At 45.0% G+C, this 24766-nt stretch overlaps 1 protein-coding gene across 4 annotated transcripts in view; it reads left to right on the top strand.

Annotated features, from left to right (window-relative positions):
* Jhy (junctional cadherin complex regulator) overlaps positions 1–24766 on the top strand; it is a 62446-nt gene that overhangs the window by 19111 nt on the left and 18569 nt on the right. For all 4 annotated transcript variants that reach the window (XM_052757313.1, XM_052757287.1, XM_052757303.1 and 1 more), the window contains exons 3-4: positions 1839–2340; positions 20242–20355. In XM_052757313.1, coding sequence (XP_052613273.1) covers positions 1839–2340; positions 20242–20355 — 616 coding nt within the window. The remainder of the gene's footprint in view (positions 1–1838; positions 2341–20241; positions 20356–24766) is intronic.

The raw sequence follows: 24766 nt of genomic DNA, 5'->3' as shown, positions 1-24766 counted from the left end.
CCCAGGACCTGAGTTAGGCAAGAACAGCATCATAGTGACACGTTAATGAGCACGTGTGCGGAGCACAGAGCACTCTAAGACACACAGCTTCCAGCCGAACTTCAGTCAGCTGTGAGAAGTGGAAGAAATTCCACAGCCCCGTTTGAGACAAACTACCTTGAAAATGAAGGGTGAAAGGCCCAGTGTCCAATACGGAAGTTTGTAGGACAGACAACCCACAGGAGGGACCTACCCATCACGGCCCTGAAGACGGGCCACCTTGTGGTGTCGTTGTGGGTGAAACAGTGAAGTCTCATTTGCTGACAGATGGATCATTCTCCCTCTGGAGTTTTGCTGGGGAAGAGCCCGTCTAGGAAAAGGAAAAGCTGCCTGCATCCCGAGGTTTTCCACCTTCTTAGGACAGCTGGAAAACTCGCAGTGACAATTTAGTAAAGCCGACGAGTCTCCTTGTCCAGTTTTTGCTTTACGTTGAATCAAAGAAATCTAGGTCCACATTAAGATGAGTAAATTAGCATTATAGAGACCATTAGTTTGTTTACCCAGCATAAAATTATGTCCTCTGTAAACGGGAATATCAAATAGCATAAAAAGCTGGGTGATTTACATTTTCTTTTTGATTAGAGGATTGCATCCACTGTCCTCAGCAAGGAAAAAATCTCTCCCATTTAGCTTCTGAAGATCAAAGAGGCCATTAAATATGCCATATTACCAGCTTTCTTCATTTTTTTTTCTTTTTCGGTTAAGATTAGAGGGCTACTTTACAAATTGAGACTGTCTCGGGCAGGAGGGAGGACTTTATTTGGGGTCTAGTTAACTTCCCTCAGACAGGACCATGTGCTTAACCTTAGTTAAGTGAGATTGTCCTAGAACTTGAGGCTCATGCTGACCTGTCCCCTGAGGCTCCTGAGCATGGCCCTGACAACCAAGACACTGTGAGCCACACTCTGAGTCTAAGCCTTGTGGGGTTTTCTGTGGAACATTTGATAAAACTCTATGGGTAAGAAAAAGGGAAAACCAAACTTCTTGAAAAGAAAGGTGAGACTGTGTAGATATTCAATTGGGATTAAAAAACCTGGCTTTCATCCCGAGAGGAGAGGTACTTCCCTTCCTAGAAAGAAATAACCAAATATGCCTATAACCAGCTAAGGCATGAATTGCTATGTTTTCCCCTTCTTTCTTTTCCTTCCCCGGCCCCTCTCTCTTCCTTCCTTTTTGAGACAGGGTTTCATGTAGCCAGGGTTGACCTTCAGTGTGCCTTTTAGTCAAGGACGACCTTGAACTTCTGAGTCTCCCACCACCTCCCTAGTGCTGGGACCCAAGGGCGCACCACCATGCCTACTGCTGGGGCTAGAATGTTCGGCAAGCACTCTGTCAACTGAGCTACGAGCCCCGCCGGCCTGTGTGAACTGTACTTTTATCTTCAGCAGGAGACACACGGGATCATCGTTGGTATGCGTAAGTAATAGGACTCTTCGAACCATAGAGACATGCTGGTTTAACGCTGCGGACGTTTCATTTTCGCCGGTTTTTCTGGCTTTTAGAATTTAGTTGGTGTCCATTTTTACTAGAGATTTCAATGAACTTCTCTGTGGTTCTAATTTGAGTCTTTGACACACCTTCACCATCTAGATAGTGAAAGGGAAAACAGAGGACAGAATCCGAGATTGAGTTTGAATAAAACAATGAAGTGAATAGAGTGAGTTTATTTTATTATTATTTGTGTGTGTGTGTGTGAACTTTTTAGTGGGTCTGTCTCAGTTGGGGACTGTCCCCTTAGGGAAAACCCCTGGGGATTTACCTTAATTAAGGACTTCTCATTTCTTTTCTGCTTTGGACAGCCATCATCATGTAGACGACAAATATTCAGACCTCCGATATGATCCCAACTGGAAGAATAAGAAAGAGGAGGAGCCGCCATTGCCTGGGTCTGCCCATAGCTCTTCAGAAAGCCTGCCTCTGGCTCCACTCTACCCTTCCAGGGAGCCGTCAATGGGACTCTCAGCAGGGAAAGGCCAAGAGAAGAGGAGTCCTCAGAGTGAAGCCTCCTTGCTTGGAAGTGAGTTCCTAAGCCCAAACTATGAGCGTGGCACCCGCCAAAACGAGTCCTTTTCAGAACTAAGCGACAGTGACCAGGAGAAGTCCAGCAACCTCTCTCAGTACCTGAAGAGCTCAAGTTCACACAACGAAGTGTTCCTGCCAGGATCACGGGGGCCCCGGAGAAGGAAGTCCAAACAATATTTTGTGGAAAAAAACAAGCTGACTCTGGGATTACCTGCTCCTAAAACAGACTCTTACCTTCAACTTCACAATAAAAAAAGAGGAGAGACTCACCTCGAACAGGTGCGTAGCCGCTGCTTGAGCATCCCTTCTGAGTTGCCCTGGGATTTGCCTTTGTTTGAAATGGCTTGGATGTCTCTTCCTTCTGGGTGATGATGCCATAGTAACCACTTGCCTGGGTAGAGCAAATGCTTCCGTACTGGTGCATACTGTCCCCTGCTGCTGCCTCCACTTCCCCACTCCTCTTTCCTCCTGTTCTTGTTCTTCCTCCTTTTTTCCTTTGTGTGTGTGTGTGTGTGTGTGTGTGTGTGTGTGTGTGTGTATGTGTGTGTATGCATGTGGTTGTGAGTGAGGTCAGCTTGTGGGAATCACGTCTTTTCTCCTACCTTGCGGATCCTGAGGATCCACCTCAGGTCACCAGGCTTGGCGGTAAGTGCCTTTACCAGCTGCGCCACCTTGCTAGCCCAGCGGCTTCTTGTAGAATGAACGTTAGAACCCTCTAAGTCCTTAAGGGCAAACTGAAACACGCCTGTGGTTTACAGTGCTGTAACTGCTACCATCAGTTACTCTCTCTAAAATGCCTCCATTCAAAGACCCATGAAGGTTTCTAAATGTTTATTTTATGTATATGAGTGTTTTGCCTGCATGTGTGTCTGCACCCCACGTGTGTGCCTTGGAATGTATTCCTCCTGTGTGTTCCAATAGATGGAGTGCAGGGCTGAGCCCTTAATTCCCTGCGTTGCCTGTCTTTGTTCTCACCTTAACATTGGTTGCAACCTTGCAAAGCAACCCAGCACATTGGAAGCAGTAACGTGACGCATTCACCCTAAGAACCACAGCTCGCATAAGAAATGATTCTACACCCAGATTCTGTGTAGGTGCTGGGTGCTGGGTCCTGAGCTAGGGTTGTGTGTGTATGGGGGGGGGGAAGGGGGGTGTTGTGAAGCAGAGCACAGCATAGAAGATTTTTCCTTTTAGTTATTGAAATGACTCTATATCTTACCAGTCCCCACTGATAATCACTGCACTGCCCCCTCACTGTCCTGTACAAGCAGTATGAAATGATTGTAGCTTGGACTCTGCATAAGTAAAATGAGAAAGATAATGAATGCCCTCTTTGCCTCATCTGGTCATTTTGAGGAGAAGTTATTTTCCGAATGACGGGCCTGTGGGGAGCCAGGCACAGAGGTGCACACTTGTAGTCTCATCACTCAAAACCCTGAGGCTGGAGGATGACAAGTATGAGGCTAGCCTGGACTATGTAACAAGACCTTGTCTGAAACACACACTCACAAACACCTTCACACACCACATACACATATACATGCACATACACATTCACACACACAAGAAGAAGAAAAATACCGTTACAATATAGCTTTATTTCCTGGACACAAATAAGGACCCCTTCAGCTCACCTCCTAGTGAATGTGCCATATATCCTGTAGACTCAAGTAAAGAGCTTGGCTGATCATAAATCCAATACCCCTAGTGGAGAACAGCTTGGAATTCATCACCTATGAAGGTGAAGTCCCTTTCAAGAATTAGGAATATGTGACATCTTTGCCTTTATAGCTAGCAATAAAACACAGGAATGGGTACAGAACATTTAACTCAACATTTTTTGACTGTTTGAAATGTAAACATACTTTTTGTTTCATAAAACTTAAGAAGTGTTGGGCTGGAGAGATAGCTCAGCGGTTAAGAGCACTGACTGCTCTTCCAGAGGTCTTGAGTTCAATTCCCAGCAACCACATGGTGGCTCACAACCATCTGTAATGAGATCTGGCGCCCTCTTCTGACCTGCAGGCATACATGCTGTATACATAATAAATAAATCTTTAAAAAAAAAAAAAAAAAAAAAAAACTTAAGAAGTGAAATTTCAAGTTTCACTTGACTGCTGACTTAAACATCCAAATGAATTCAAGAGTGAAAATGTCTAGTGCTGGTCATCTCTCCCAGCCTCGGATAAGACTTGTCATTGCCGGACTGTTTTCTGTTTTGAGTCGGTGTCTTGCTCTGTAGCTCAGGCTGCTCCTGGCTGGCCTCAAACTGGAGGCCATCTCCGCCTCACGGCACACATCCTGCCTCAGCCTCTGGAGCGCTAGGACTGCATCCTGCTCTAACCGCTACGTTCTAAAGTGTTCTTAGACAAGCTCGTCGTGGAACAGGCAATGGCGAGGCCAAAAGAAAGAATTCTACTCCCAGTACAAGAGGAAAAAAGATTTACCATGAACTCTGTGGCTGACTCCTTAGCTGCTGATTTCGGTAGTGGTTACAAGTCCTCGTGGCAATCAGTCACAGGGTTTGGCTGTCGACGTTCTCAGAGCCTGGTCTTCCTTTTTGCTTTGTCACAGAGGAAACCTTGAATTCATAGATTTTCTGTCTCTGAGCTCTTGACTTGCTGTTTGAAGGAGATGTTGCTTGTCCATCCTTGCTGTGAGTTCAAATATCTTAATGCTAAAAAAATCCAAGATGGATGTTTTCCTTCTTACTCTTTTTAAAGAGTAGAGAGGTGTTTAATATAGCAGTGTCATAATGATATCTGTCATTTGTTTTATTGAATATATTCAGTAATACAAAAATTTGTGTGTTCTTTCTAACTGTTAAATATAAGCATGTGACAGTTTCTTCCACTGATACGTGGTTGATTTTCTTTGTTTGTCTTTTTTTTTTTTTTTTGTCTAGTTTTGGTTTTTGGGACACAGTGTAGTATAGCCCGTTCTGTCCTGAACTCTAGGTAGCTGAAGACAGTCTTGAACTTCTGATCCTGTTTGGTTGGGTGATTGTATTTTTAATAAAAGTTAAAAAGCTAATTACTGCCGGGTGGCGGTGGCACACGCCTTTAATCCCAGCACTTGGGAGGTAGAGTCAGGCAGATCTCTGTGAGTTTGAGGCCAGCCTGGTCTACAGAGCGAGATTCAGGACAGGCACCAAAACTACACAGAGAAACCCTGTCTCAGAAACAACAACAAAAAAAACTGATTACTAAGTTTATAATAAGTGATCATAATAAAGAAAGCTGTGGAAAATAAGAGTTAATGCTGGGTATGGAAAGAGGGAAATGGCTCAGTGGTAAGAGTATATGCCTAGCTAGCTTGAGGACCTGAGTTCAAATCCCCAAGACCCCTATAAAAAGCCTGGCATGGCTATTTGTCCCTGTGACCCCAGCATGTGGAACAGTAAGAACAGACAGCTCCCAGGAGCTCACTGAAGACCAACCAGATTAGACAAGACAGCAAGCTCTGGTTCAAGGAGAGACCCCGTCTCAAGGCAATAACAAGGAGAATAACACAGAAAAACACTTGTTTTTTTTTACTTTTTATTGATTCGTTGTGGATTTCATATCATGAACCCCGATCCCATTCATCTCCCCATTCCCTCGCTCCACCCTCTGCCCTTGCAACCTCCCCACAAAAAAACAAAATTTAAAAGTCAAACAAACAAACAAACAAAAAAGAAAATTCAACCAACCAACCAAATAAACAAACAAACAAAAAACAAATAAGAAAAATCTAGGCATGGAAGCTGTAGTGTGACCCAGGAGTCACACAGCATACCCTTTGGTCCACACATCTTTACTTGTAAGTGTTCATTGCAGTGAGTCATTGGTCTGGTTCCAGGCCTCTGACACTCTTAAGTTATGTTCTGGTACACACACCCACATGCACAACACACGCATGAGCAGAGGGTGAAATTCAGCCCTACTGGATGTTATAATATATTTCAAGGCTTCAAATAATAGGATAATATTTAATACATACATAGACAGAAAAACTGAACACAACAGAATGAGAAGTCTAGAAATCGAACCTAATTGTATGTGATGTTTTGTGTGCTACAATAAGAAATGCTGCACTATTCAAAAGAGCAGCCTGAGGCAGCTCAAGGGAAACAGTACACTGGATTAATACACCCATCATACAAAATAAATTCCAAATAGGTCAAATGTTTAATTATTAAAATTAAACCATCAAAACACTAGAAAAAAACATATGCAGATCCTCTTAAGACTCCGAAATATTTAAAAATCTAGATTACATAAGAGATTAGTAATTTGGCTGTGTGTGTATTAAAAACATCTATCAGAGAAAACTATAAACAACGTGAAAATATGAGAAACAAACTAGGAGAAAGTATCCCTGATTCCTACCACAGGTGAAACTCTGTATCTGATAGGTAAAGACATCCTCCTCCTTGTCAATAAGAGGGAGGCCGAAATCACTGGAGGAACGTACAAAAAAGTTTCAGGATGGGCAAGTCCCAGAGACGTTAACACACGTGACTCCTGAGCACTTGTGAACATACTCAGATCTGTCCCTATAAGAGAAGAGCAAATTAATACTACATTGAGATTCATTTCCACCTATAATTAATCCATATTTTCACCTGTTGATGAAAATGTACAGTAATGCCAGGAAGAGAAGAAATCAGCATAACCAGAATAAAGGCCAATTTATGTCTCTGTAAAATACAATTACCCTGCCAGAGAAACCAGAACATAATGTCTAAATGCAGTCACAGTTGCTTGGCTCTGCCCTGTGCTAGCTGTGTGACCTTGTGCGAGCTATTAAACCTCTTTGTGCCACACAGCTTTCTGGTCTATAGAGGAGATAATAACAGCATTTTCCTCGTAGGGTTGTTAAGACTATCAAATGGTGTACAGAGCAGGCTTAGATTACAGCCTGAGTCACAGTAAGTGCTGCATATAATTTTGTAATTAGTATTTTTATTTGGCCCCACATACTCCACTCCTGGGAATTTGTCCTAGATAGATGTGTGCAGTCTTGAAAAAGCAGCTATGCTCGATGATTCATTTCAGCCTTGTTTGTGATATCAAAAGATCAGAAGCCACCCAAATAGCCATCATTTTGGAGGGGAGAGTTAAGGAAGTTATGGTAGATCTGCACGGTAGAGCACACTGTGACGGTTTAAGAAACAAAGACTCCCTCTGAAATGCTTTGGTCAGTTTAAGAGGATTTATCAGTAAGAGAAATTCAAGGAGTGAAACATACAGATATAGTAAAAAACAAAAGAGGAATAAAAATACCTATCAAGTTGGTGTGTTGCACATACCTGTACTCTTTGCACATGGGAAAGTTGAGGCAGGAAGACTATAAGTTTTAGGTCTAGACAAGGCTATATAGTGAGACACTGTGGAACCCTGCATAAGTGATTACTAGAAAAGAGTGGGGGGTGGGCATAGCTTTCTACCTTGTGCCCTCTTATGCCTGTGGGGGTTTCTTTCTTTTTCTTTCTCTTGCTGTCTGTTTTGAGACAGGGTCTCTCAACATAGCCCTAGCTGGCCTGAAACTCATACAGATCTGCCTGTCTCGGCCTCTGGAGGACTGGAGTTAAAGTCATTGGCCACCACATCTGGCTGTGTCTATTGTTTTTGAACCACACTTAATATAATGTAATTGTTATAACTTATAAAAACCTAAATGGGAAAAATTAACAACAAATATGGATCAGGGTAGGCTAGGGCAGTGGATCAGTTGATAAAGTGCTTGCCCAGCATGCACAAAACCCTGGCACCATGTTAACCAGGCATGGTCGCACACGCTCATCATCCTAGCACGTGGAAAGTGGAGGCGGGAATATCAGAAGTTCAAGGTCATCGTTAGCTATATAGCAACTGGATGCCAACCTGGGATGTATATGATCTTATCCCAGAAAAGGGGTTGTAGGGTAAGGGTCATTTACAATATCAACTTTGTAATAACCCTGATTAAGTCCTCTCCTTGTAGCTGCATCCAGTCAGTCACCTAAGTTACTTTCTTTTCTCTCTTTCTTTCTTTCTTTCTTTCTTTCTTTTCTTTCTTTCTTTCTTTCTTTCTTTCTTTCTCTCTCTCTCTCTCTTTCTTTCTTTCTTTCTTTCTCCTTCCTTCCTTCCTTTTTTTTAACTTCAGTTTTCTCATAGAATTGTTGATTACACATTACCACACTCTTTCCTTCCTTTCTTTCTTTTTGGTTTTTTGTGACAGGGTTTCTCTATTATGCAGCCCTGGCTGTTCTGGAACTCTACCTATAGACCAGACTGGCCTCGAACTCAGAGATCCCCAGATGAGTGTTGGGGTTAAAGGCATGTGCACACCCTTTCAACAAGGACTCAAGGACAGGACGTGTGATGCCAGGAACTGACAGGGAAAGCAGCACACACTAGAGGGCACCTGAGCATCACCATCTGGCCGTGCTCTGCTGGTGACCACTGGCTCTTATTCAACTCATTAGCATCTGAGTCAAATTTATGACCTACCATTAAAGGAAATTGTGTTCTGAAATGAACTGCCCTTCTATCTTGATTTCAACTGACTTTGAAGATGAAGATGAGGTCTAGCCTGAGTTCAGAAGAGCTGTAAGTGCCTTATCAGTGTGATTTGGCCCTTTCCTATTAATATCTTGAAAAGAAATTACAGGTATTTTACAATTGTAAATACAGAAGGGTTATTCAATTGTCTGCAGTCATCAGAACCATGTAAAGCCATCAACAGAAGCCACTGCCCAGATCTGGGGACCAACCTCGGGCCAAGCAGTCAGCGGGTGTTTACTGAGCACCAACTGTGCCCTAGGTTTTCTCTCTCTCTGTATGAGGGAAGCAGCAGAAAATAAGGCATGGAGAGCCGCCGCCTGTCCAGGAGCCTGCTTTCCATCCGCGTGGCAGACAAAACTGGGTAACATCTCCCAGAAAACCAAACAAGCTGTATTTACTGTAGAGGCATCATTCGAGCTGAGCCCGGAAGGGATGGAAGACAAACAGAAGAGAAATCCGGAAAGAGTGTTGGCTAACCCTGCCCTTGGTAGTAGGATCCTCGCCCGAGGAAAATGATGATCTAGAAGACCAAAGAGAAATAAAATACTGGTTAGAAAGTCAGAGAATCCTGAATCTAAGCACAGTGTTTGCCAGGTGTTTGAACAAGTGGGTCCTGGAAACCTTGTCTTGCTTACATATGGGGTCAAGTTCCAGGTTGGAATTCTATTTGAACGCTTTATCCAAAGCTCTTGATATACAACAGACCAGCAAGCAAATGGGGAGCTATTAGAGCTGGGGAGATGGTTCAGACAGCAAGCACAAGGAGCCGAGTTTGATCCCCAGAATCCCTGTGTGTGTGTGTGTGTGTGTGTGTGTGTGTGTGTGTGTGTGTGTGTGTGTGTGGCGGGGGCGGGGGTTGTACTGGTCATGGTAGTGTGTGCTGGGAAGGGGGAGATAGGTCCTTGGGCTCATTGGTCAGCCAGCTTAGCCTAATTGGTGACCCCCAGGTCATTGAGAGACCCTGTCTTTAAAAAAAAGTGGATAATGCCTGAGAAAAGACACACCCAAGGTTATTCTCTCTACATTCAGACCTGCACGCACATGTGCACAAATGTGGATATGTGCATGCGCGTGCACATTTCTTTCGCCATACAAAAAGAAAGGAAACCACTTAGGAAATAGCCCATCTAAATGGTCTTCCCCTATCCCAAGCGACAGCGCCCAGAAGTAAGGAGATAGACTCGCATAAAGACACAGCAGGACATACCCAGTGTGCCTGAGTATGGCGTGACGTCGTCGTCTATGGTGTTGCTCCTCAAATGGCATCTACAAAGGGATCCGTCTGAGTCAGAAGTTTTGCTGCTGGTGGTGACCTGACAGAATGCCTGAGAGAAACTCAGCTGGGGGAAGAAAGGTTCATAGGGAACCAAGGTTTCTGTCCATTGTGGTGGGCAGGGTGTGGCAGAAGCTCACTTTCTGCTGGCCAGGAAGGGGGTATGCCCCCCATTTATTCTATCCAGACAACCAGCCTGTGGGATCAAGACACCCATACTCAGGGCAAGTTGGGTTGATTCTCTCCTGAATATCGCCAGCCAATCAGACTCCGCCGTGGATTACAGAACTCTTCCATTTTTATTGCATTTATTTGTTTGTTTACTAGACATGTTCATGTCACTGCGTCACGTGGAGGTCAGAGAACAACTTGTGGGGCTTGATCCTCTCCTTCTACCGTGTGGGTCTCAAGAAAAGAACCCAGGTTGTCGGGCTTGTCCCCAAGCGCCTTTCCCCCGAGCCATCTCACTAGCCTCTGAACCTTGCGATCTTATACCCACCTAACTGGCACTTCCTTTAATAACTGCTTTGAATGCCTCAGCTTTGGGTTTAAGATAAGGAACTTATGAATAACTTTGGGTCATGTACACCATATTTAATGTTTTGATTTTAAATTATAATTTTGTGTTATAATCCTTTCAACATTTCCCCTCCTCAAAGCTGACCTCTCTAGAAGTCTGCTTGGCTACAGTTCTGATTATTCCCCTATTATCTTTTTGTTTGTTTGTTTGTTTGTTTCTGTTTGGGATTTCACTGTATAGACCAGGCTGGCCTCCAACTCAGAGATCCACCTGCCTCTGCCTCCCAAGTGCTGGGATTTAAGGTTCGCATCACCGCTGCTGGCCACTATAATCTTGAAGATAAAATTCAGACTCTAGGGGTGTGAAAAGCCCTTGCTGACCTGGCCCCTCCTGTCCCTTGGTCTCTTGGTCCCTGGCACACAGAAAGCAATAACTAAATATTTACTGAAGTAATGTAATTTTGTTTTGTTTTGTTTGTTTGTTTGACAGGGTTTCTCTGTGTTAACAATCCTGGTTATCCTGAAACTCACTTCGTAGACTAGGCTGGTCTCAAACTCACAGATCTGCCTGCCTCTGCCTCCCAAGTGCTAGGATTAAAGGCATGCACCGCCACCCTGTGAAGAAATTTTAAAGTAAAATTTAAAGTAATTTTAAAATACTTTCTTTTTGTCCGAAATTGGGGAGAAAGGTGGGGAGGGAAGGAGAGAATTAGGTGCCTATCGAGTTAATGTAATTTGAAGTCAAAAGGTGTGATTTGGGGCCCTTTTATTTTTGCCATGTTTATTTTTTCATTTTGTGTGGTTTTGTGTGTGTATGTAGGTGCATGCATGCACATGATGGAGCACACAGTGCAGAGGTCAAAGGGCAACTTTCAGGAGTCAATTCTCTCCTACCTGTGGGTTCTGGGAATAGAACTCAGATCATCATGGCTTGGCCGCAAGCACCTGCAACCGTTGAGCCACCCTGCTGGCCTAACCCCATTTACTTCTAGAGCCATTTGATGCCTTCGGCAAATCACCAAAGCATGCTGAGCCCTGTTTTCCTGGTTTAGTGAGGTTACAAATGTTTGCTTTCTGGAACCGGGGCTGCAGCTCAGTTAGCTGAGTGCTTACTAGAATATACAAAGTGCAGGTTCTGATCCCCCCGCCCCCCCAGTGCTGGATAAACCCAGCGTGGGGTGCACACTTGTCAATCCAGCACCAGGGAGACAGAAGCAGTCAAGAGTTCAAGGCCATCCTCAGCTACACTGAGATCTCATGTCCAGCCTGGGCTACATGAGACTCTGTCTCAAAAGCACCAAGGTTTACTTTCTTCTGCAGATTCAGGATTGTTGGCATGTTCAAGTGGCATTCTTTATGTGGACGTTCTGAGTGTCACATAGGCCTATGTGATGTATTTATTATTGAATGCCTGGTTTGAATTTAGCTTACTAGTGATGAGACCACTATCCAGCCACGACCTGCTCTCCTTCTCCACGGCCTTGAATTAAGAGGAGCTTCGAGTTGTCTGTCAGATTTAGTTTTATCTTTAAGTCACAATCACCTTTGTATAACTGTATTTGGTTGGAAACATGGACTCCTCTCTTACAGAATGTTCCAGTCTAGTGCTGCTCCTGAGCTCTGGCTCCATAGCACACTTGCAGAAATTATTCTTCTACCCAGCTGGGACTCCAGGGCTGTTCATGGATTGATTGATAGATTTTCTGATTTTGTCCTATACCAACACAAGAGCACTTACTTACAACTACGGAATTCCAATTGAACTTTATAGTTTTTTCGATATGAGGCATTTCTGAGGCACCCTTCTGATGGGCACCGCTCAGCGCTGCAGAGTGACACTTCATTAAATCCATGTGACTGAAGAGGGACCCATACAGAAGGAAACGTCCCACATAACTCATACACGCCCTTTGGAAAACTGGAAATTTAACACAATTAATCATTTTTAAGGATCCGTCTCCTCTAAGCGTTCAAAAATGTACCCGCCACTCTGGATAATTCTGTGCTGTCTTACACAGGGTATATTGCAGCAATATGAATCAGAGTCAGCAGCCATGTGAATGACATTTTTGTCTTTTGTAGCAAAGGCCCCGGGCTGCCATGAATCCTTAGTCATGTCAGGCCACTGTCTGTGTGCCGCCTCCTGACATCTTATGGAATGGGGGTGGGGAGGGCGGGAGACAGGTAAACAGCCAGAACTTACTGGAAACTGGTCCACAGACTGAGAGTCACTAATCCTGAGCCCCAAATATGAAATGCCCCCAAGTCCAAAACTTCTGAGCCGCCATCGAGGGGCCATGAGTAGAAAATTCTACACCGTTCTCTTATGGTGAAAGAGGATAAAAGAGGGAGGGAGGGAGGGAGGGAGGGAGGGAGGGACAGAGAGGTAGAGATTCATTATGTGTATAGGAGGGTGGACAGTAAACATAATACATAGGAGTAAAGGAGAGATGGAGTGGAGCAGATACCAAAAGCTCTGTCCCGCTGTGGGGAAATCGCGGTTTAAACCAGGTCGTACAGCAGTGTCTCTCTGAGGATATGGAGGCCGTGAGAAAACACACCACACCAATATTTGGGGAAGATGATTCCTAGGAGAGGGGATAACAATGGGAAGCTGGGTCTGAAGGGCCAGTGGCCCTGGGCACAGTGAGCAAGAGCAGGATGGAAGATGAGGCCCTGGTTTCCACCGCCTTTGTGTTGGCAGCTCAGGGCCTGGATTTGATAGAAACCACAAACATGCCTGGATGATTAAGTAGATTGAACTGCCCATCGATATCCATGCTGGACCCTTCTCCGACACTGCGGTCTGATGAGTTCAAAAGCCTTTACTAAATGGTACGGTGTTTGTGTGAACCCTATGCGTATCCTCATGTGCGCTCTCAGACGGCTTTAGCTTCTGAGACATCTTCTGCTGACATCTCATAGTTATACCGATAGCTGTTGCACCGTATTATTCTGGGAGTGATGGGGATGGGGTCTGCACATGCTCAGTACTGGTGCAGTACTTGTTTGGTTTTGTTCGTTGTTTGGTTTTGTTTTTTTCTCTGCAGTACTGGGGATTGAACTCAGGGCCTCATGCACGCTAGGGAAGTACTCTACAACTGAGCCATGCCCCAGGCCCCAACTGAACCCATGGCTGTGGAATCTGTGTAGACAGAGAGATGATCATATCCATTCTGAGGGATGGGAGAGCTCAGGAACAACATGGGTTGAATTCACCATCTAGTTGTATTTGTTGAACATCTGTATGCCAGGCACATTCAGAGCCACTAGGAGGTACAAACGCACAGTGCTCTGTTCTGTACAGCACAGCAGTCCTGCACACAGCCCCTCCGTTCTGCCATCACAGAACTTCAGTAAAGAAGGGTGTGCTGACTAGTTTTATGTCAACTTGACACAAGCTAGAATCATCTGAAAGAAGGGGACCTTGACTGAGAAAATGCCTCATAAGATCCAGCTGTAGGGCATTTTCTTCATGATTGACAGGGGAGGGCCCAGCCCATTGTGGGTGGGATGACCCCTGGACTGGTGGTCCTGGGTTCTGTAAGAAAGCAGGCTGTGCAAGCCATGGGGAGCAAACCAGTAAGCAGCAGCCCGTCATGGCCTCTGCGTCAGCTCCTGCCTCCGGGATCCTGCCCTGCTTGACTTCCTGTCCTGACTTCCCTCAAGTGATGGAGTGTTACCCGAAAGTGTAAGCAAAATAAACCCCTTCCACCCCAAGTTGCCGTTGGCCACGGCGTTCATCACAGCGATGGCAACCCTGACTAAGACAAAGCGGGAAGAAACACAAGGCACGGGGTGGTGCTTGTGAGGAACAGGAAAACACAAAGTGTGTCTGCGGCTGCTTCCTTTGGGAATCAGGGAAGACTTCATGGAGGAAGTTACATTTGTACCAAGACTCTAAATAGGACAGACCAGGCCTGTAATCCCAGCTACTCCAGAAGCTGAGGCAAGAGGGTGGTGAGTCCAAAGCTAGCCTGGTTAACTTCATGAGAACCTGTCTCAAAAAAAAAAAAACAAACAAACAAAAAACTTTAAGGATAAGGATCTAGCTTTCCTAGCATGCAAAAGGCCATAGGTTCAATCCTCAATAAAATAAGTAAATATGGATAATGACATGAAGTGTAGTTTCTTTTCTTTTTTTCTTTCTTTTTTTTTTTTTTTTTTTTTTTTTGGTTTTTCGAGACAGGGTTTCTCTGTGTAGCTTTGTGCCTTTCCTGGAACTCACTTGGTAGCCCAGGCTGGCCTCGAACTCACAGAGATCTACCTGGCTCTGCCTCCCGAGTGCTGGGGATTAAAGGCGTGTGCCACCACCGCCTGGCGAAGTGTAGTTTCTAAGCAGAGAACAACCTTCACACAGGCCCAGAGACAACTGTCCATGTAAACATCAGTGTTAGGAACACAGCAAGAATCCCAGGATGAAGAAGTGGCTGGGAGCCCCGGGTATAGGCCTTGCATGCTCATAAAGATTAAAGGCAACAGAAAAATAAGGAAGTGTTTTTTAAGTAGGAGGTAATGATCACTTTGGGAATCTTAACAGCTCCAGAATCTTCTACCGAAAAGGAATGTAGTTGTGTGTGTGTGTGTGTGTGTGTGTGTGTGTGTGTGTGTGTGTGTGTGTACATATGTGTCCACAGGACTCAGCATCAAGTTCGTATTGAGCACACATGTTCTCAGGTGTTCTATAGGAATGGAGACAGGCTGGCAACAGAGTCCAAATATTTCTCGTGTGTTGTCTCTAACAGCTGAAAACACAAAACCCCTTGATAATTTAAGCAGCCAGGCTGAGTGTCAGCAAAGCCGCCTCACAGTAGTAGAATCTGAATCAGTCTCTTTTCGCTGGCTGTGGGGACAGCCCAGGGCAAAATGTGCCAGGAATACAATAGGAATAAATGCTTCCTAGCACCCATTAGCCAAATTAAAGAAACCCTCGCCACACCCAGTGATTGTGCCAAAGTGGGAGTGTAAGTAGCTGATGTATCTGAACCATGATGAGACATATATAAAAAAAAAAAATCTGACACAGGGCTGGCAAGATGGCTCAGCAGGCAAAGCTGCCCACAGCCAAGCCTGTCAACATGAGTTTGATACCCAGGGCCTACATGTTGTCCTCAAGTTGTTCTCTGACCTCCACACATGCACCATGGCATGCACATCACACATGCGTGCATGCAGACGTACATGCGTGCACACCCACATATATACATACAATACATATTTATTTAATCTGACACTTCGGCTTATTTAATTTGGCCGTGTGGCTAGTTGCCAGTGCATTACCACTAGGTGTGGGCATAACAAAGCCTTCTCAGCCAATGTGCAGCTCGCCGTGGAAGATAACACCCAGACAGTAGAAAAGGCAGGATACAAGGGGAAACACGGGCACAGCCCGCAGTGATTACAGTCTAATACGAGCGTGTTTATGAAGCCTGTGCGTTATGCAGATCTGCTGTGTCACGCGGCTCTGGGTGAAGCCTGGGCTCTGCTTTCTGCGGCCCGGCACCGCCTGATTCTCTAAGAACCGGGTGTGTTTCTTTGAGAGAGGAACAGCAGCGCGCAGTCCAGCTCAGCTGTACTCAATCCGAGTTGCTTTCCTCCCTACAAACCCTCACTTCAAAGCAAGGAACATAATGTACAATTTTTTAATGGCTCTAGACCCAGGCACTCAGACTCTCTGCTCTGCGTCTTACCTCAGTGTAAACACCTAATCAAGATTGCCTGCGCTCCAACAATAGCAGCCAAATGCAATTTGAGAACCACAAGCCTTTGAAGTCCTCCCTGCAAAGGCCGGTTTTCTAGTCTGGGATAATGACATGCCATGATTGCTGTCTTTGTTGTATCTTTTCAGTACAGAAGCAATTATAGGCCCCAATTTAACAGAATAGACATTACACAGCTTACGATGCTCAAAATGCAATTTCATTTGATCATTTTCTCGATTTGATTGGTATTAATAGAATGGTTCACAAAAAAAAAAGAAAGAAAAAGAAAAAATAGCTGGCAGAGGTTGTGTCCCACTCCACTTTCAAAGAGCTAATGTAGAAGTATGTTTTACCTGCCCAGCAAGCTCATTGGGGTGATGCAGCCAAGCTCCACCAAAACAGTGTGCACAGAAACAGTGTGTGTCCTCCGCTCCCGGCAAAGGAAGCCACCAAGGCTCTCTTAGTAATATGTAAAGTTTTTGAAGGAACTATGTAAGCATGGCTGTCGATGGAAAATTAATGTCACAAATGATAAACCCCATCAGCTAATGCACATCCTATAGTTCTCTTTGCATTTGCAAAAGCTGGAGAATCGACATCCCACTGGCCACCTCTCCTATTCCCTCCAGGAGACATTTTCGGCCTCTTTGAGATTAAGAGAGTATCCTTGCCTGCCCGGTCAGCCTAGTTAGAATTTTTCCCTCTCTTCAACTGTGTTTCTCATTCAGAGCAGAGTTGGATTTTCCTTTAAACAAGTTGTGTTTCTGTTTAACATCATAGTAATAAGAGATATACAGTAGCCAGGCATGGACACACACGCCTAGAATCCCAGTGCTCAGGAGGCTGAGGGAGCAGGATGAAAGCCAGCCTGGACTACGACATAGCAAGACTCTGCCTCAATAAATAAATAAATAAATAAATAAATAAATAAACAAACAACACAACCTTTGAAATGATGCCAGCGATTGTTGTGAAACTTCGTATTTTGTAATTCAGGGTGCTTCTGGGAGCAGTTGTGTGAGGGGAGCCCTGATGTAGATTTGGGAAGTGGCTCTTGGCCTTTGTTGAGCATTCTAAACTTTAGACGACAGACGTGCAGAGAAAGTACTTTCCCACTGTGCGGTGGTGGCGCACACCATTAATCCCAGCCCTCAGGAGGCAGAGCCAGGCGGATCTCTGTGAGTTCGAGGCCAGCCTGATCTACAGAGCGAGATCCAGGACAGGCATCAAAACTACACAGAGAAACCTTGTCTTGAAAAAAAAAATCCCTTCTAAGCCATCTTGCCAGTCCCTGATCAACTTTCAATTATTTGAGCTTCCATATTGCCTACTTTCCATTCCTGGAGTGTGTGTGTGTGTGTGTGTGTGTGTGTGTGTGTGTGTGTGTGTGTGTGTGTGTGTAATTTCATGGACTTACTAGGGACAGATGAGGTTATACTCAAGCTAAAAGAAACACTGTTCCTTCTTGAGCTACAGATGACACACTGAGTGGAAAAGATTGAGATTGTCATCATTATCAAATATTTACTTAGCACACAATAGTCAACAAATACACTTCCTTCTTAGTATTGAACACTAGACCCCACTGGTAAACATGAGCAGCAGAGGGAGAATTTGAACTCAAGCCTGTCAGATCCGTTCCCTATGATCCTTTATTCTTGCATGTGACCACCCCGCACTCCACAACCCACCACAGGAAATTTGACAGGACAAGTGCAAAGCCCTCAAGTTACATTAAAAAACGGATTGCATCCATCCAGAAGGGGAGAGACTTGACATTTTATAGGTGGGAAGCAGACGGCAGCCACCAGAGCACAACCAGAGCAACAAGTCACAGTCAGAATGGTGAGGAATCTTGAGACAGCTACGTTAAAAAGAATGTATAGGAGAGACTTCTGAGTCAGTTGGTACCAGTGTGGATGTGCCGTCTGAAAAGTGGGGGTCACTTAATCTGTATTACTCCAAAAAGCAGAGGGATAGACAGTGTGAGAAAACTGTTTCTGTTCCTGTAAGAGATTTCTGACATGAAGGCTACTGGGTGATGGACACTCTGCTCATCATGCATGAAACAGATTGGTTTTTTTCCTCCTCTTTAACCCGTGAAAGACTTTTAGATACTGACTAGCAGAAATGGCTGGTTGGGAGTTGCAGGCATACTGGATGAGCATCTATTAGAGTCGGCATGGATGTCCTGGAGCTTGAAATGGCTTGTTTCCAGGTTCTCTCTCTACACTGAGATGGTAGATTTCTGCAGGACATTCTAACAACTACCTTTCTGTATAGCTCAGAGACATGTTTCTTGATAGGAAACAAATAGTCAGTGGAGGGTTGTTATTTTTGCATAGCTGTGATCCAAATACTTGAGAAAACAGATCAGAAAAGAAGATCTGTTTGGGCACGGTTTCAGAGGTTCATTCTGTAGTTCATTGGTTTCCGCTGATCCTGGGCTGATGGTGAGGCAGACTGTTACGGCTGCCGCATATGGAGGAAAATACTGTCTACATTGGGTAATCAGGAAGCAGACCCAGTGTGACCTTCAAAGGCACACCCCCAGTAGTTTGTGTTCTCCAACTAGGACCCACCTCCTAAAGTACCCACCTCACACCATCTCCTCATCCTCCTGCCTCAGCTTCCCAGGCATGGAATGACCGGTGTGCATCACTGCACCTGCCTATTAAAAGGAGCTTTGGGGGCTGGAGAGATGGCTCAGAGGTTAAGAGCACCAACCGCTCTTCCAGAGGTCCTGAGTTCAATTCCCAGCACCCACATGGTGGCTCACAACCATCTGTAACGAGATCTGGCACCCTCTTCTGTATACATAATAAATAAATAAATCTTTAAAAAAAAAATTAAAAGGAGCTTTGTCAGATGATTTTGCTCAACTGTGTGGGCACGTTTAAAGTAGGCTAGGCTAAGCTGTGGGGTTCAGATGGTTAGGCATATGTCCTAGTTAGGGTTTAGGTTGCTATGGTAAAGTACCATGACCAAAAGCAACGTGGGGAGGAAAGAGTTTATTTCATCTTACAACTCTGAGGTCACACTCCACCACTGAGGAAAGTCAGGGCAGGAACTCAAGGCAGGAACCTGGAGGCAGGAACTGAAGCAGAGGCCACAGTGTAATCCTGATTACTGGCTTGCTCAGTTTGCTTTCTTATACAACCCAGGACCATCGGTCCAGTAGTGGCCCTCCCACATCAATCATCAATCAATCAAGAAAATGCCCCACAGGCCAGTCTGGTGGGGGCATTTTCTTAATTGAGGTTCCCTCTTTCCAAAAGAACCTAGCTTGTACAGAGTTGAAAAAAAGCTATTCAGCACAGTGAATTAAATGCATTTTTAAAAATTGGTGATGGGTTTATCAGGACAAAATCTTCATTGTAAGTAAAGGGTATGGTATCATCACATTTCTGTTGATGGGATCAACTGATACTTTCAGTATCCTGTTCGAATAACTGTCCTAAATGTGAGTCTCCTGACCAGGCATGGAACACTTAAACCAGGAGTAGTTGGGCCTCAAAGCACCCATTCTCTCTTCACACCTGCACAAGAGAACACTCTCTTTCCATCTTCCTTGAGAGTAATCCAGGTCCCTCTAAAGATTTTTACCTCCGATTTTTCCAAAAATCTCAGGTGTTGAAGACTTGGTCCCCACCTGATGGTGCTATCAGGAGATAGTAGAAATTTTAGGAGCTGGGACTAGTTGGAACAAGTGGATCATATGGTTGTGCCCAGGAAGAGTATACTAAGATACCAGCCCCTTCCTCTGTGTCTCCTGCTTCCAGGCTCCTGTAAGGTAAACCAGTTGTGGCATCCTATGCTCCCCACCATGATATTCTACCTCACCCCAGGCCCCAAAACAACAGGCTAAGTACTGTGGGCGGAACCTTCCTCAATCATTAATGGAAATAAATGCTTCCTCCTTGATATGGTTTGTCTTGTATTTTTTTTTTTTTATCACACTGATGACAGGCTGACTCACAGAAGTGCCTGAGAACTGAAACAACGGACCCTTGAAATAAACCAAACATACATCCTGTCTTTGCAGGACTGCTCTCTAGAGTACACAGACTCGAACCCCCACGGCTGTAGGACTGAAATGAATCCACTTAGGAGGCAGTATGTGCCACTTACTGTGCTCTGTGCTTTATACTCTTAGATCTCCTACCCCATCAGAGACGCTGGCAAGATGGCTGTCCAGAATGACAAAGAGGTGGAAAACGCTTCCATGGATCCTGAGGACAAATGGCATCAGAGAGCAAAACAACTCAAGGTCATCTGCTGGAGTGTGTGTGGAGTGTGCTTCAAGGGATGCTGCTAGATATAAGTCATGTTTGTCCCTGGGTTCCTGTCACTGAAGGGTCTGTTTTATGCCTAGAATACTTACCTACCATGCTATGCTGAAGACTGCCTTCTGCCAAGGAGTGCTGTAGCTTGCATGCTTGCTCTGCCAGCAACCCTGCCTGCTTCTTAAAAGGTCCCCTGTCCCAGAACACCATCATGTCACGCTCCAAGCATACAGAGACAAAAATCTCTCACCAAACGAAGGGATGAGGGATGTGCAGGGGGGAAAACAGTATGTTTCCTCTGGGAGCCAGTAGCTACCCAGTAGACTCAGGTAACGCCGTCCCTAAAGCTGATGGAATCCCTCAGAGCCTCACCAATCCTTGTTTCCAGAACGTTCAAGCTTACCAACTGGTAACTTAGTATGATGGCATCCTTCTTGTCTGTGGATACTCGTAAGTGATTTGGAGGCAGGGGTAATTGTCCCACTCTTTCTAGAAGAAATAGGAAAATAATTAGGATCTCATCTTTTCCTGAGTCTGTCCATGGAATTATATGGAGCCATTCTTGGATCAGGTTCCACTGTTTAAGAAAAGAGCATGGTGTCATGCCTTTAATTCCAGCATTCCGGCATTCAGAGGCAGAGGCAGGCAGATCTCTGTTAGTCCGAGGTCAACCTGGTGTACACTGCAAATACCACAGAGTGAGACCTTGTTTCAAGGGCGGGGGGGAGGCGAGCCTTTTGAAATCACCAGTTAAAGTCACACATGAAGCAACTATAAAGTTTAAAACATTAAAGTCCATCCAAGCATCAGAGAAGTTAGAAAAGACAGCCATCCTCAACTCTCTCTTGTCCTCACCAGGTCTCTTGGCTGTGATAGAATTTGAAATAAGTAAATTAATAAATAGCCACTCACCTAGAGCTTCCTGAAAGCCGATGTCAGGGAGGTCACATCAAAAAGCAGAAAAGGAACTATGAACCAATGGCTGAGGGGTCCCCACTGGATCAGGCCCTCTGAATGGGTGAGACAGTTGATTGACTTGATCTGTTTGGGAGGCATCCAGGCAGTGGGACCAGATCTTGTGCTCATTGCATGAGTTGGCTGTTTGAAACCTGGGGCCTATGCAGGATTGTTTGGCTCGGCCTGGGAGGAGGGGACTAGACCTACCTGGACTGAGTCTACCAGGTTGACCTCAGTCTGTGGGGAAGGCTTTGCCCTGGAGGAGATGGGAATGGGGGGGGGTTGGGGGGAAGGTGAGGGGGACGGGAGGGGGGAGAACAAGGGAATCCGTGGCTGATATGTAGAACTGAATTGTATTGCAAAATAAATTAAAAAAAAAAAAAAAGCAGAAAAGGTGGGGACTGAAATGTCTCCTGGCAGTGGGATGTGGAGGACAGGATCCAGGACCCAACCTGAGAGTCTCGGTGTCATCGTGAAGTTTGTGTCAGATTCTTGGGCCTACTTAAGATCTTTACTTCCTGCATAAACCTTCTCTGTGGACCTTTCCTCAGACCGTATCATCCTACAGCATTCTGTGCTCTCCCGTGGGTCTTCACTTCATTGGTGTGCCCAAACTGAAGGCATCAGGTGCTCAATGGCCATGCAGGACAGAGTGTGGAAGTCAGTCCCTGGCCACAAGACCCTTCCAGGTGTCCTAGGATGAAATGAGGTCTTCCCAGATCCAAAACAAAACCACCAATGGTGACAGCGTGAGAAGCCACGTGGCTTCACTCATCATGGTCAAGCCCCTGTGGTCAGCCTCTTTGCCCACCTTTCTAAAGAGCTACGCGTATGGTCCGGTCAACACCAGCAGCAGATCTGTATTGCTTCTGTTTGTCTGACCTGACTTCTTCCTTGCTGACAATGAGGGACTTAGTTAATAATTCATGCCAGATGTTTCTTAATAATATTAGATAAAATGTGAAACCTAAGCTCACATTTTATTTATTTTTTTAATGAATTGATTTTTTAAAAAAAGTTTTCTTTTCACTTTACATACCAATCCCAGTTCCCCCCTCTCTCCCCTTCTCCCACACCCCCACCTGCCCCCATCCCACCCCCCATCCACTCCTCAGGGAGGGTAAGGCCTCCCTTGGGGTGTCAGCAAAGTCTGACATACTAACTTGAGGCAGGATCAAGCCCCTGCTCCCCATGTTAAGGCTGAACAAGGTATCCCACCCTAGGGCATGTGTTCCAAAAAGCCATTTCATGCTGAAATCCTAGACTTCAGTTGAAGAGAGGGAGGAGGGATCACGGGAGCAAGTGAGGTCAAGATCATGATGGGGAAAACCACAGAGACAGCTGACCTCAGCTGATGGGAGCTCATGGACTCTGGCCTGTCAGCTGGGGAACATGCATGGGACCAAACTAGGCCCTCTGAATGTGAGCGACAGATCTTGTCAGGGAGCCCCTGACAGTGGGACCAGGACATATTCCCGGTGCATAAAATGGCTATTTGGAACACATTTTATTTTTAACACACACAGAAGATAAACGGAATAGTACAATGGAAAGTTCTCTGGGTCAGTGGTGATCTTGGAACCTAGGTACAACTCCCAGGACCCCAGGGCCCAATCAGGACAGCTAAAAGCAGAATGGCCTCTATGTTAGAGGAGATGAGTGGCTGGTTGGAGTAAGAGTGTGCATTCTGCTTTTTGCTTATGACACACAAGCCACAAGCCAGAAGCAGCCAGACAGTGCCTTTCACAGAGCTCGAATGATTGGCACAGTGTAGGTGGACACTGATGACTAAGGATGACTCTCACTATAACACTCCCATCTCAACTTCGGGCACTGAGATTTCCCAGCACTGACACTCCACATGTGACATGAAAACCTACTGCCATTAAGCCGTTAGTCTGAGTGCATGGAGGGTATTCCAATTGCCAGCGTGGGTAACAAAAGAATCCTAGTGAGAACAGAATGAAATCGCGGATTTCCGCTCTGATGGAGATTAAACAGCCTGAGAATGGCTTTGTATATTAACTTCAGGGAACTGGGTCTCACCACCTGAAGAGTGACACCTGATGCCTCAATTGTGGGGTAATAAATCTCCAGCCAGCAGCAGATCTCAAGTAGCCCAAGTAGGCTACGTGGGCGGTGAGAAGAATCATATCAAGCCCATAAATGTCTTCCTTTCTGAGGACTGAGATGCCATCTCCGGGCACTTATGTCCATGTGAGTGGAGGATTTAACTCTTGAGACAATTCAAGTTTGGTAAAATGATGAGTCTTTGACCTTTGTTGACAAAGCACCCTATGATGAGGGCTGTTGTGATCTGAATCAGCAGCAGCAAAGGTAACAACATGGCTAGAATTAAGTGGTAACCGGAACTTCAGATGTAGGTCCCCAATTTCTCCTGGAGTTGTTCTTTTCCTTTTTGAAGGGAATAAAGAGAGGAAACTGGGGAAATATAAGTCAGGTGACAGCGGAAAGTCTCTAGTTAGTCCTTTATTCCCCCAGAGAGTGAAAGACTGAGCAAATGTTGAAAAGAAAGCTATGATTGGTCAGTATACGTTAGCGTTTATAGATCAGGGCAAAGAGAGGCTTGTTTGACCTTAACTAACATAATGACAGCATGAAAAGAGCCATTGCATTTCAGAAACACACCTGTAAGTTTATAAAATAGCAACTGCCAGGCCAGCAAGATGGCTCAGCAAGCAAAGGTGTTTGCCACCAAGCCTAACAATATGAGTTCTACCCCAGGACCCACACGGTGGAAGGTGAGAGTTGACCCCTGCATGTTGTCCTCCGATGCTACAAATGAACTATGGAATGTGTGCGGCCACATGACTACGTGTGCACGTGCACACAAATTAATACATGTAATGAAAAGCTTGAATAAATTTGGGGCGCCACTAGAGAGAAGAATGGACATGAGGCCATGTATTGAGTCTTTTTGCTCATGCTTTGCCCATGCAACTCGGTCGACCACGTGGAAGGGAACATTTTCCTGACCTGGATGCATAAGGAAAGGCGTTTGCTTGTTTGTGATTTTTGTCAGGTTTTCAAGGTCAGAGAGAACTACTGGTGAAGACTGAAATTTATAAGAGCCAATGAGAGCCTGGTCCATCCTCAAATGGCTCAAATTCCCAAGAAAACAGGCTTTTTTGAAAACATAAAATGTATTTGAAAACATACATTTCAAATAGAAGTCATTCTTTATTTAATCAATCTGCTGTTACAAGTGATGCTGTATATTACTGTTGAACACTTAATAACCTTGTAAATTTAACATCCAAATGTGGTTTTATTAGAAACGGGGACCATGATTACTATTTGGGAACATGCAGAGGCTCCTATTGTCAGTCTTCCAGGTTGTATCAGGGAAGTGAAGTAAAACATAAAACCATATCATCATGATGCAATCTTTCTTCCCAACCAACTAAGACAAATCTG

This window comes from Peromyscus californicus, unplaced genomic scaffold (genome assembly GCF_007827085.1).
Source record: "Peromyscus californicus insignis strain IS unplaced genomic scaffold, ASM782708v3 Scaffold_11__1_contigs__length_118956290, whole genome shotgun sequence".
NCBI classification, from domain to species: domain Eukaryota; kingdom Metazoa; phylum Chordata; class Mammalia; order Rodentia; family Cricetidae; genus Peromyscus; species Peromyscus californicus.
Note: the sequence above shows the minus strand (reverse complement) of the source record. Positions and strands in the feature narration are given on the sequence as shown.